The sequence below is a fragment of the Tachypleus tridentatus genome, chromosome 11 (assembly GCF_004210375.1).
Source record: "Tachypleus tridentatus isolate NWPU-2018 chromosome 11, ASM421037v1, whole genome shotgun sequence".
Taxonomy (NCBI): Eukaryota; Metazoa; Arthropoda; class Merostomata; order Xiphosura; family Limulidae; genus Tachypleus; species Tachypleus tridentatus.
Window position 1 is genome coordinate 46,474,601 of NC_134835.1, and position 14,660 is coordinate 46,489,260.

Genomic DNA, 14,660 nt, shown 5'->3' on the forward strand with positions numbered 1-14,660 from the left:
TTCAGTTGATAATATATCTTTAGATGTTTTTCACCTGTTTATGCATTGAATGTCTGAACCACTGACACTGGAAACATTGGAGAGGGTTAGAAACATATGACTATACCTTATATATCAGGTAAGTTGCCTTAAAAAAGGCATGTGGATATAATAATGTAAATGTCAAGGTAATTCAGTCCTAGTAAGTGGAGATATGGAGCACAGATGAAATGCCTTGGCTGAATAAACCAGCAAGGATCTTGAACTCAGGGATCTTCTTCAAATCCCTCTCAATAATAACTCCTCATGAGAAATTCAATGTATCATGGAGAGTACATCATGAGTATACCCCCAATGGACTTACAACTGAGGAGGAGTTTAGTGTGTTTCAGCATAGGTGTTTCCACCAAGATGTTGCCAGACTGTGAAGAGTCAATAAACCACTTTATTCCTTTGTGATTAAAAGGGAGACTTTTACCCTAAAGTTTGGTCAAACAAAGAATGAAGTTCAAGAAAATTAGGTACAGATATCAAATGACTTGGAGGCTGTTGTTCAAAGTCTTCAAGATGTGGTCATTTACCAATAAGCTGTTTTTTAATATTTCATTTTCACTGAGATTTGGGAGATCCATAGTACAATGAGAAAGGTTCAGTGCCCATTGACCCTGTCAACCATGGATTCAAGGAATGCACTACAATGATAAATAAGGACACTGCAGTAACATCAGGGTTTTGTGAGAAGTATACCCAAACACTAGCATCAGATACAATTCACAAAAAAACTGTTGAAAATGCCCAAAACTGGTACGCGGCTGACCCTAGACCAATAGGACTAGCCAACTGACCCTTGGAGGTGGAGGACCCAAAACCATCAATTCATGTGAATTCAAGGTCAAAGTGATGTAGTGGGGTTGGACCCCTCAACCACCAGGATCCTCTTCTCGCCTTCATTGATCACCCTGCACAGCAAACATGTGGGTGAGTTTAGGTCACTGAGGAGGTAAACTGAAAAGACAGAACTTTCTCTGGGAGGTCTCCTCACTACATACAAGCATCCACACTGAGAGGACATGTAATGAATATTTCTAAGAAATGACAAAAAATTGTGGTTTTACTAAATTTTTTTATAGTGGTTTGTTTACAGATAAAGAATTATAGACATTATTACATTAGAACAAGTGTAAATACAGTACTAGAAGTAACAGTGGAAACAGTTACTAAGAAAGAATATATAAAAGACAAATACTATGAGAATGCCACTCCTTTATAATGTGAAAATGAAATGAAGTGCAAGCAGTTATACTATGCCCAGTAGTAGTATGAATTCAATCATAATTTTTAGGACCAAAATACTGATGACAAGTAGGTAGAAATTAATTTTGACAAGTCTAGAATACTCTTTACAAAAGAAGTGGCAAGACTCCACATTTTAGTGGCATTTGTATGCAATACATGAAACTGACATTCTGATAATAAAAGTGGTTGAGACAGAAAACCCAGACTCTCCATAACTTGTGGTAGGTATCACAGGATACATAAGTATGAGGTAGATAATTAAGTGTAGATCTGGCCAATAACCTTAAGGTGTGAATGTTACCTTGAGAATAGTAAGATACTCAATGGCATAAAGTGGTCAGAGATGAGGTGAAGTTGTTTGAAAACAGCTGCTGAGAAAAGGCAGTTTAAAGGTTAAAATAAGCATTTGACCACAACAGTGGAGCAAACAAAGATAAAGCTGAATGCTTTTTACAGATGAATACAAGTTATAATTGTTCAGTACAATCAACAACAGTTTATTCAACAATGACAACAGAGAGAAGTATGGTATCATATCAATGTATGACATCTACAGTGAAGCATGGTGGGGAATCAATACAAGTGGGGAGCTGCTTCTCATCAAATCAAGGTATGAATTTTGCTATACACTAATGGACCAAACAAAACTGCAGCTGTATCAAAACAGTGCACCTCATAATTCTTGGCACTACAGAAATCCATTAGGTAGTGTACCAGTCTGAATATCTGGGAAATGACATATGTAGTCCTTCACAATAACACAAAATATTGACACAATGGAGAATCAATTGATCATCCAAATACTACAAAACGTCCTAAATTTGCACTGAAAAACAGAAGAGGCACCTTTTTACTCGCAGTTTTATCAATTATCTTTCTGCCATTGCAAACACACAAATCTGTGTTACCAACACAATGCATGCACTAAGTATTTGCATAATGTGAAATACTACACAGGCCACAGAATGGTGGTAAAGGAAACCCCATTACCACAAAGAAAAACAATCACCCTCCAAACAGACAGAGTACATAGCTAACACAGTGGACAGATATGGTAAAACTACTAGTTCATTGTTTCAAGTTGGGTTAAATGCTGAATCACAATTGGCTAAAACAGCTAATTCTTTTGCTAAGCTTATAAAAATTTCATCAAAAATGTTATAAAACTTGCACTTCCTCAAGTGTTAATACATGTGAGCTGCTCTTACAATTTTGGCTTCATGGTAATTCAGTAACCCAAGCCTTCTTCTGAGAAAATGAAACAAAAATGGAGCATACTGGGTTAAAGAAAAGTAATGTGGCTGGTGAAAAAAATCAAAATGTGAATGAACTTTGTGATTCTGAGACTGATTCAAAGGAAAAAATATAGAAACTCTGCAGTACTTTTTCTAAACCCATACCTGATATTAATAGCCACAAAGACTTATTCTCACCCATGCCTTCCCCCAAATAAGGAAGTGTTCACATACGCACTTCTCAAAAAAAAGAGAAAATTTGACTATTCATGGAAGAATGAGTGGTCTTAGTTGCAATTCAATGTAGATTAGGAGATATATTCTGTGGATTTTTGGAAAGTGGTCAAATTTCTCTGATAGCCATTTCCAGTTGTTTGTGGGGTCTTGTAAGTTATATGCCTTCAATGAACTCTTCAAAAACATGGAGAAAATGTTAAAGACCTCAAACGTGAACAAATGTAGAAAGCATAGGAAACCATAAACATCTGTAAAGGTGAGTTCACTGTAATTTCTAAATATTTGACAATAAAAACACAACATGCATATATTACACAAGAAACTAGCAATTTCCTGATTACACTCACAGCATAGTTTCACAATGCACTTAAAAGTTATCATACTCTGAATGTCACAAGGTACCTTTCTCCAAAGTGAAACATAGTGTAACCCTAATACAATATTTTGAATGAAAAAGTAGGTGCAAATATTAGTACATTCCACTCAGGTAGAGACAAACAAGGAAATCAAATCAAATTAATAAATTCCATCTTTCCAATTGGCTTACAATGACTTTCATTTCACTAAGTTTAAACAAATGTCTTTAGGAAAATGAAGTATCCTAGCAGTAATAGTGTAAAACATACAAAAAAAAACACTTAGGACTAGTAGCATTACCCTAATTCAAAATCAAGTCTAATTTAACTTAATTGCAAAGCAGTTTTTAACATGGCCTGAAGAACTCCATTTTCTCTTAAATTACTTGTCTAGTGAGCAAAATGAGAAGTTTATAAAGCTTTACTCAACAGGATATTGCATTGCAAAAAATGACATGTCTGTATCTGGCAAGAAATAGTGCAAGGTCATGTTTTCACTGATAATGAACATCAAAAGTTTTTGCTTAGGATTGTAAATGTTAGCAATGCATGGCAGAAAAAGCTTGTAGGATTTAGGTCAGATGGAGAAAGTATCAACTATGGTTCAAATGGTAGCATAGTAATCTCCCTGTAAAAACATGAAGCATCTTGTAGGAATTCACTGTATATCACACTAATTAGAACTGACTATTTTGGATATATGTAAAGGGATGAAGCATGTAACCGAGTTTCAAACCAAAATGAGCAGCATAATCAATTTTTGTTCAAACTCTTTGATACATTTGCAAGAAATGAAGACTGCTGATTTGTTGAATACAGTGACCGAAAAATTTGATGGGCTGCTATTAAGCACAGATTGATGAGTTATATGAAAAACTAGAAAATCACAGTTTGTCACCTTATATATATTGCTTCCAGATCAAACTCTGATGAAACTTCTGTTACCAATGGGCACTTAAGGATGATCAAATCAGTTTATTTTATTTTCTCTCACAATGCAGCACCTTTCATTAAAAATTATGCACCAGTTAACTACTTCCTAGTCAGATCATTTAATCTTTGCTGACACTATGAATGAGATCATAACCACCCTACAAAAGTTAAATCAAATGAATACACAAGATGTACATCAAATTATAGAAATGAGTAAATATTTTGTATTTGAGTAGGTATGCGAATTAGATTTTAATCACATGTTGGCAAGTATATAATTATTCTAAAATTTAGATCCAAAGTGCTGGCCAACAGGATCTAACAACTTGTCAAACTATAGCAAAGACTAGCTTAAGAATCTGATTATTTACCACACTGAATGTTTATTTTCCAGTAAGTCTGGTGGTCATGATTCAGAGGAGAGAGGCCAACATTCAAGTGAGCCACCCAAGGAGACTGTGATACAAGAATATGAACACATGAAACATCATGTATCAAAACCTGTCCCTGCAAATAAAAGTTTATTTTTTCCCATGTTAAAGAAACTTCTTGGTGAAGAGTTTCACCTTATTCTCCACTTAGGCAAATTAGTCCTAACAGCACTCTTTCTGTCTATAAATACAGCAGTATGTTAAAAGGGAATTTTCAGTTACAAAGAGAATCAAAAGTGACAACAAGACAAGGCTGATGGGATACACACTGTCAGTCCTGATGGTCATTTTGATTGATGGCCTCAGGTAAGCCATTTTGATCTTCACCTTGCAATACACCTCTATGTAAAAGGCAGGAAAACCCTAAAGGAGACCAGAAACAAATCTTCACAACCACCATAAGCAATGAACCAAACCCTAGGTTTGAAAACAATATGAAAAGTCACACAAAATTCATAAATATATTGTACATGAGATGAAATGTGAAAGAAAAGATTTTGTAAATACAGAAAAAAAAATTTCTTCAACCAATGACTGTTTTAACGATCTAACAATTATTGTCCATAATTCGCTAATAATGAGTGAGATGTATCCCTAGTCCCACGGTTTTCTCAGTTTTTATTGTATTGAAATTACTTAACTCTAGCATTACTGCCACATATTTCTTAATGTGGATCAATAACTTCATTAATATACACCTTCTAAGTTCTGAGATGGCAGTGAGTATATGAAAATTTCAAATTGTGGTGTTTTTGAAGTGATGCTACAATGAATGAGACAGAAAGAGTTAAATAATGTTGTGTTTTATACAGAAACAGATTAACAATCTTAGAAGATTTCCATCAAATAAATCAGTAAATAAAAATAATCATATGCCTGCCTCCAAGTCTATAGCATGTTTGTGCACCCAAACAAAGATGCTTATCAAACCATATATTGTGCTTACCAGAGTTTGAAAACTTTTATGAGCTGGTGAGGACTTTGAGAAGATGAGCTTACCAGCTGCTCATGATAAATTCCCACAATGCAGCCAGTGATGTCATCACTTTTCTACTTAGAAGTATGGATGGATTCTGATCCATCATGCCATACCCTCAAAAGCATAACTCATAAAAAAGGATTCCACCTTCCAGAAAGACAATGATGCCAACTATACAAACCTGTGCTGAAATAATATCTTAACTATAAAGAGGTTTATGGAACACTCATAACCACAACCTGGCTTGTACAAAGTTCTCATGTAATTATTCTTTGTAGACAGGCAACCAAACAAGTGGCTAGATTTGGGAGAGCAACATAAGACATTTAGAAATATTTCCCACATTTATACTTTGATAAACTGTATGACAGTGGAAATCAAAGTGTTCTACATGATACAAATGGATCACATGTACAATTCTAAACAATTTGAAAATTACACTTGTATAAAACATCTATTTACAATTAAAAGCAATACAGTGTTAAAATCCTTACCTGATAGTTATTAAAAAAAGACTTGCCTTAAAAAAAATATGCATACGTTCTGGTGCAGAAAAATACAAAGTAAAAAATGAAGCAGGGTTATCACAACAGGTGAGGACAATATCTCATGTCAATGTTACAGACTGAAGTAACACCAATTTAATTAAAAAAGATAAAATTTAAAATTTAACTAAATATCAGAGAACCTACTGACACTGAAAAAAATTATGCTATCGTATTAAACATAGAAGCTTGTCAAGTCTAGAAATAATAAAGTACTGGACAGATGTTTTGTAACACTGGATAACTTAAGTTTACAGGAATGTGAGTGATGATGTGGGTATACAAGTCCCAAACATACCTTTACTGTTACTCCTGGGACACCAGAACATATGTTCAGTCCTTTTTAAGGCAAGTCCATATTTAACACTTATTTATTTAGTACTGATATTAACACTATGTTGCTTTTAATTGTAAATATATAATTCTACTTACGTTTTTCTACATTGACAATTATTTGAATTAATAACAAATTTACCATCCATCTGTAACTACTTATTGCATGCAACTTTTGTATATGTACTAAAGTTTTTCCCATAACTACTTCCAATCATGTATCAAAACCGTTGTTTTTGCCAACTTTTAGATGTAGTTTAATTATGTCCTGAATACAGTGAAAAAAAAACTTCATATAATATTTTTATTTTTGGCAGTTTTGACAAGTTTAGAAATTGTGTTTCAGCCTTTATACAAGAGAAGCAGCATTAGTTAATTGAAAATGCATATTTTTGTTAGGAATATCAAGTTTCCACCTTGTAGTAAAGAATGCACAGTTGGGTAAAAAATAGTTTGATATTTTTATAGATATACTGATGATGAAGCTGTGTGTGTGGTTTGTAAAATGAGTTTTTAAATTTTAATTTTTGCAACATTTTACGATGAACTGTCTTCATCAACCACTCTGCCACGTGAGGGACATCATATAACTAGATTTACTTGTCTAAAGTGCTGATGGATAAAATGATGTTAGTGGTGCACAAAGAAAATCTAACTAGGATTCCTTATTATACCAACAATTGAATTTTTCCATCACATTTCTGTTTTATTAACCTTACCAATCACGTATAGCTTACTATAATGCACGTCCACACATGTGAAAAAAGTTATTTCTCTCACACAGTAATAAACCTCTAATAATGGATCCCATCCTCTGAAACTAAATTTTGATTAAAAGACAAAATGCAAAGCCTGTAGTATATTAAATGTTTTACAAATAACAAACAACTTATACATAAAACACTAAGGCACTGCTATGTTCAAAATAAAATACAGAAAAAAAATAAAACAATAGTTTTAAAAAGTCTCGAAATACTTTTTTTTAAATTGCAATTTGAAGTTCATGTAATAACCTTATTATATACATATACACATTTCATATACTTTTTGAGGAAATGACAATTACTTAATTTATATGATAACTTTACTAAAAATACTTTACCTTTCCTTCTCCTGTACTGATGACTACATCTATGGCATAAACCTCATGTAATTCAAACTCACACTTCTCATGTTCTTTTCTAGTTAAAGAAAAAGAAGTCAATTTAATAACAGAGTATTAAAATTAGAAACATTAATTTTCATATTATACAATATATTTACTTTTCATGCAGTTGTACAATTTATTATAAGCAACTACAGTTGGGCACACAGTATTGCAAAAAAAGAGCTTGAACATATTCAGGCCAGAGCACTTTTGAGATGCAAAGTACACACACTTATATATCAAATTTCAAATTCTAAGTACAAATAATAATTCTATTTCAATAACTAACCTCAAAAATACTTTAAAACTTATACCTTATAGCATGCATTTGGAGTAATTTTTGTAGTCAAATTTAAAGATGTCAAACAATTCTAAGGATTCTCATATACAAATAATACATCTTTAATTTTGTTTTAGAATATTCCTCCCCATCCTCAAGAAAAGACTTGTATTTTGTAATTCATTAAGAACAGAATTATCCATGTTTTGTGTTACATGTGATTTTCCCTCTATTTACTGTTTTTATTATTACAGCCTAACATTTGTATCTTTTTATTATCTCAAAAAGTACAAAAAAAAGCATCTACACCTGAAGCTCAGCTGTCAGAGTAGCAATATGTAAAGTTTAAATACTACTGAATATAGCAGATAAATTATTTATCCTCATATATCAAAAAATAATGCAGAGGATAAGGTATTTTATTATTTAAAAGGAAAGTGAATTAATGGATCTCCTACAGAGAACAGTAATAGACACAAATGGTTAGCTTACAACACTTAGATACAACCATAGATATGGGATTTTTTTTAAATAATTTTTTAGCATTCTTTTTCATTCCTGGAAACATTTCTTAACTTATATTTTTTCTTGTACAATTACACAAACTAGAGTTTAAACAATATTTAAAACAATAAAAGTCCTGAATAATGTTATTTGTTGTTAATGATGCTGCCGCGTGTAGCAGACGTCAGACGGTATGATTACTACAAGTAAAATCATGAAGTAGTTATAAAGAATTTTATTTATTTTTAGGTCTGAAAGACAATTTTAATAAGAAATAACAATCACAATACTGTATGTATAATTCTAATCATTTTTTAAAAGTTGAACATTGTCAGCAAAATATTTGGTAATGAGGCACAAAACGTCACTCAATATATCAGCCAATACAGAAATATCCAAGTGACTTAGTCATGTATAATCTAGAGGACTATTTTTAAGTAATTAATCAACAACCCCTTTAAACAATTACATGTGCCTAACTGACAAGTACAAGTTATTTAAATCATGGTTCCTACAAACAAGCAAAAAAGTTTGTAGAGTGGTCCTATTGTCAGGAAATTGATTTCCATATTGCCAACAGTTCAACAAAAACAGCCAGTTGTCTTTCCACTAATCAGCTTTCACATAACAAAGACAGGGGAAGCAAGTCTGATTGTAATATTTTGATTACTTCAGTAGCTGCAATAAACAATAACAATGATAGACACCTCAATCTTGAACACTTAATTATTTTATGGCACAAAGCAACTAGGCTATTTGCACCAAACGTCCAGTAAAAAGGTAAAAGTAAATGTAGTAAAATTTATAAAAGGAAATGAAGGTAAAACAAAACAGCATTAAAAAACATAAATAGCATAAAACCAATGTTGACATCTAGTCTACAACGTTAAGATAGAAACCAGAGTAAAAGAAGGTGTACAAGACTTTCCATAGCATTATGGTAATTACCATAACCCACCAGGAAGAGTAACAGGTAACTACCAGAACCACTGTAAGTCACCTGAAGTTGGTCTTTCCAGCCCTGGTTCCAGGTTATGTGTCATTACAGCCATAAAAGTGAAATAATAAAAGTGTTAAAAGACATGCAGCAAAATTGTAATAATAACTCACCAGGATGACTAACGGGTAATTCAAACAGCAGCGCTAGTCACCTGAAGTTGCCCTTTCCAGTCCTGGTGTCGATTTATTTAATGTTATGGCCATTTTCTAATTTCAAAACGAACTAGAGAGATTGTGACTCTTAAATGGGAACCACAATAAAAAAAGTTTAATGAAAAAATATAAAACACTTAAATGACATTAAAAAGATTAATGGTCAATATAAAACTAAAAACTTTATCAAAGTGGACAGTGTTACAGTCACCAATAACACTGTCTAATGTTAAGGACAAACCTTGGGACAGAACACGTTTAAAATAGTGCCGTCGTTGAGAGTCGTAACAATGGCAAGAAAGTAAAATGTGGCTTATAGTGATCTGAGTGTTACACAAACTATACATTGGTGCATCAGTTTCAGATAAAAGAAAACAATGAGTTAAAAAACTGGTGACCAATGCATAGTCTAGTTAGAACAACTTCCTCCTTCCAAACCTTACGGAAGCAAGATGGCCTACAGTCCAATATAGGGTTTTATTTGGAAAAGTTTGTTTTCGCATTGCTCACTCTAAGTCAACTGCCATCTGGCATGGAACCAAGCCTTGAATACAGGACCATAGTCCATGTACGGAATAGGCACAGTGGTGATAGTGCCAGAGCAGATAGATTTAGCTGCCGTGTCTGCAAGCTCGTTCCCATGAATACCAACGTGGCCTGGTATCCAGAAAAACTGGACAGAAGTAGATGTTAATGAGAAATGGGCCAGTCGGTTTTGAATATCAGCGAGAACAGGGTGTGAGCCAATGTGAAGCAATTCCAGGGCCAGTATAGAACTAAGCAAGTCAATATAGATAGTGCAGTTGGAAGGGAATGATTGTTCGTAAAATGTTCAGAAAATAAGACGGTACTTCCAATCGGGAGTATCTGCCTTTTTCCGATGACTGAAAGAAAGGTCACATTTGGGGGCTGTAATAAGCCATGGTGGGATGAGCTGACCAGTGGATTCTGCAATGTTGTCCAAGGACAGACCCAATTCATCCAATTGTGCCTGGATGTGAAGGCCAAAAGGAGCAATGGCAGATTGTCTGTTTTGAAAAGTATGGCCCACTGAGGAAGGAAAACACATCCCCAGGTGGGATGCTTTGGCAAGGAACAAAGTTTCGAAGAATATTGTAAAGACAGTTGCAAACGACGAAGTTGCAGAGAAGATTCAGAAGATTCTACATATAAGCTTTGAACTGGAGAGGTGCGTAAAGCCCCAGTGCAAAGTTGAAGTCCTTGATGATGAATGGGGTCCAGCATCTTTAAGGCCAAAGGTCTGCCAGAGCCATAAACCATTGATCCATAGTCGAGTTGCAATCGAATAAGAGCACGATATATCTTTAACACAGAACATCGATCCACTCCCCAACTGGTGGTAGAGAGGACAAGGAGTATGTTCAGTGCTCTCGTGCATTTGACTCATAGCTGCTTTAAGTGTGGTACAAAGGTCAGCTTACCATTAAAGATAAGCCCCATGAACTTGGTCTCAGGGACCACTGGCAGTGAAACTTCACTGATTCGGAGTGCAGGATCATGGTGAATACCTCGTTGGGGGCAAAAGTGTATGCAAACGGTTTTAGAGAGAGAGAAATTAAAGCCGTTCCCCATGGTCCACTTCATTACACGATCGAGGGTAGTTTGTAGTTGCCGTTCAATATATCTCACGTTTGACGACTGACATGAGATGTGAAAGTCGTCAACATAGAGCCTGTTTGCAACAGTGAGTTGTTCAGTGATGGCATTAACCTTTGTACTGAAAATGTGTGACACTCAAAACACAGCCCTGAGGGACCCCAAGTTCCTGAAGAAAAGACAAGGAAAATGTTGAACCCACACAAACTTGGAATCTCCTATCCGTTAAAATTTTTTAATAAACATGGGTAAATGGCCACATACCCTATACATATGGAGGTCTCGCAAAATGCCATAACTCCATTTGGTGTCACAAGCCTTCTCAATGCCAAAGAATATTAATACAAAATGTTGTCATTTGAGAAAGGCTTCTCTGGTTGATGTTTCAAGTCGAATTAGGTGGTCTGTGGTGGATTGCTGTCCTCGAAACCCACACTGGGTAGATGAGAGGAGGGTGTTTGATTCAAGGAACCAAACAAGACGAGCATTAACCATTCTCTCAAAGGTCTTACAGAGACAGCTCGTCAAAGCAATTGGTCGGTAGTTCGAAGGAATCTTGGGGTCTTTCCCAGGCTTACAGAAAGGTAAGATAACAGCCTGGTGCCAGGCATTAGGAAAAACATTCTCCTGCCAGATCCAGTTCGAATTGTGTCCCATATGATCCTGGAACTGGTGGTAGAAGATATGCTAGTTGTGAACTTAATCCAAGATTTCTTCTGGTTTTGACGTCTTACCCACCTAGCATGTGCACGGGCCAGCTGGAAAGCCAGTCTTTGAGCCTTCCGTGCCATGGACGAGGATATAGTGGAAAACGTGTCGAGGTTTTAGGAATACACCGAGCAGCTGCTTGTATAATACAATCAGTTACTGGTGCCACACAGTCATCTATTGATGGCTGACAGGCAATGGCAGGATCAAATTCTGCAAGAGCAGTGAAAGTGGACCAGTCTGCCTGATCCAGCTTCTACTGGGGCACTCGGGTAGGGTGGCATCGACCACAACCAGTCTCTCTAAAAAGTATAGGAAAATTATCACTGCCTAGTTGATTATTGTCAACCCTCCATGAAAAATGGGAGAATAATGAAGGGGAGCAAACCAAGAAACCAATAGCAGTAAAGGACTGACAAGGTGCATGAAAATAAGTGGAAGAACCAGTATTGAAAAGAGAAAGGTTGTGATCAGAGAGCAACCCCTCCTATCAATAACAGCACTTCCCCAGAGATGATGATGTCCATTAAAGTCCCCAGTATTAGAAAGGGAGACTGCAACTATTCAACGAGAGCATCAAGGTCTAATTGATCATATGTCTCTCCACGTGACAGGTAGAGAGAACAAACAGTGATGGTATGTATAACCCAAGGAAACAAGGATGGCTACGGCCTCCAATGGTGTACTGAGTGACAAAGACAGGGTGGGCACATGCTGATCAACCAACAGTGCCACCCCTCCATGTATTCATCAATCACACAGCCTGTCATTTATGTACAGAGAAAACTGCTGAAAGGTGACTGCATTGGCAGGTTTCAGAAATGTTTCTTGTAAGGAAAAACATACAGGATGGTAGGAAGCAATCAGTGTTTTGATGTCATCCAGATTAGAAAGTAAACCTTGACAGTTCAATTGTATCAAGGTGGCTTTTTTCCTTACTGTCCTTATTGCCCTGGGTCGATTGGGCAGGTCTTTGTTGTTGGAAGGGGATTCCAGTGACTGAGGATGCGAATGAATGATTGTTTTGCACCTTGGGGCGGCAGAAAAAGATGTATCTGAAGAAATGCCTGTACTTGGAACCAAAGGATGTGGTTCTTGGGGTTTGTTGGAATGTATGGGAGGAACAGAGATGGGTGTAGAAGTTGATTCATCAACTTTTTTAACCATGGAGGTCAAAAGGCTTTTCATTTGTTTTGAGAACAATTCTCTTGGAGGCACAGAGAGATCTGTCTGCACTCCCACTGTAGTTGTGGAACGAAGTGCAGCAGCATATGTCCAAGATGGAGTGGTGGACAGCAAATCCGAGCCTCAGGATAACTAATGTTATGAGTTGTTTTCAAACGCTGCACCTCCTTTTCCTCCAACCATTTAGGGCAAGAATGAAAGTAGGAAGGGTGAGAACCATTGCAGTTGACACAACGTGAGTCTGTGTCACACTCATAGGCATTGTGGTCCTTGCCACCACAAAGAGCACATGTCAGGAAACCACGACATGACGTCTTTGAGTGGCTGAACCTCTGACATTGGAAACATCAGAGAGGGTTTGGAACATATGGCCATACCCTGCAATTTAAGTAACCTGCCTTTATGGTGGTAGGTGCATGTGGTGATGTAAATGTCAAAACGAGGATATTTGTCGGCAGTATAACTCCATCTTTGCGAGTGGAGATGCACCTCACTGTAGAAACTCCTTGAGTGGAGAAACCAGCGAGAATCTCTGACTCAGGGATGTTCTTCAAATCCCTCTCAACAATATCTCCTCGTGATGAATTAAAGGTAGCATGAGGGGTAACCTCAATAAGTACATTCCCAATTGCCTTTGAATTCAAGAGGAGTTCACTGTGTTGAGATGTGGATGTTTCAACCAATATGTTTCCAGATCAAAGCTTCTTTACTGAATTTGGAGAGCCAGCAAGTCCCTCCAGTTCCTTCTGAATAAAAAAATGGTGACATTTGCACTAAAGGTTTTACTGAAAGAGAATGTAGGATGAGAAAATGAGGTACAACTGGTGGTACAGACGTTGAAGATTGCTGATCAGTCTTCAAGATGCGGTCATTTACCTGTTGACTGTTTTTTCACTATTTTATTTAAAATTTTATGAGCAGGATCCATAGGAAAAAAAGAAAATTTCAGTGGCCACTGACCCCACCTACCATGGAGTCCTACGAAAGGATGCACTAAAATGTCAAGCAAGGACACTGCAACAATGGCAGGGTTTTGTGAGCACTATACCCAAACACCAGCATCAGACAAAATGTCCACAATACCCGTTGAGAACTTCCAACACTGGTATTTGGTTGACTCTAGCCCAAGTGGACCATCTGACTGACCCAAGGGGGGCCACCCAAAGACTGCCCATCAGAAAAAAAAAGAAACAAATTACTTGTCCCCAATCTTCTTTTGTCTTGCTATCAGTTGTTAATGACACTTAACACTATTTTTAATACTAATGGCAGTAATGCATTAAATACTTTTTATTTCATTAATTAATGAACCAAAAAAGAGACTAATAACATGCAAACCAGACAGTTTCCCTTAACTCTCAAAATTTTTCTTCTTTCTAACTACACAACAAGAGCCATTACAAATTCAGCTAGTTGTTAAATTTCCAATGGGAAAGAAGCTTGTACTCTGAATGAAATTAATTCTTATCTGTCTAGAACACAACATTGCACCACATGTCATTTGAAAGATGAAAGCCTCGAGTTTCCACTGGTTATAGATAATATATAATCAAACATAAAAGAGCTATCAACAAATTATGAAAGAGAAGATACAACATGAGGGTGTGGCAAAAAGAGTCTGATTTTCTATTTAATAGCTCTGTGAATAAACAAAATTAAAGGCTATAAAAATTATGGTTTAACTGAACAATGAAGATTTTGTAGTGAGAGGTGATGGATAAAAATACAAGGTGTTTGGAAAGT

The 14,660-nt window shown here is 35.9% G+C and overlaps 1 protein-coding gene across 2 annotated transcripts in view; it reads right to left on the reverse strand.

The window, feature by feature from the left end:
• LOC143232090 (proliferation-associated protein 2G4-like) overlaps positions 1-14,660 on the reverse strand; it is a 77,167-nt gene that overhangs the window by 11,807 nt on the left and 50,700 nt on the right. For both annotated transcript variants that reach the window (XM_076467160.1, XM_076467159.1), the window contains one exon: positions 7,427-7,505. In XM_076467160.1, the coding sequence (XP_076323275.1) occupies positions 7,427-7,505 (79 nt within the window). The remainder of the gene's footprint in view (positions 1-7,426; positions 7,506-14,660) is intronic.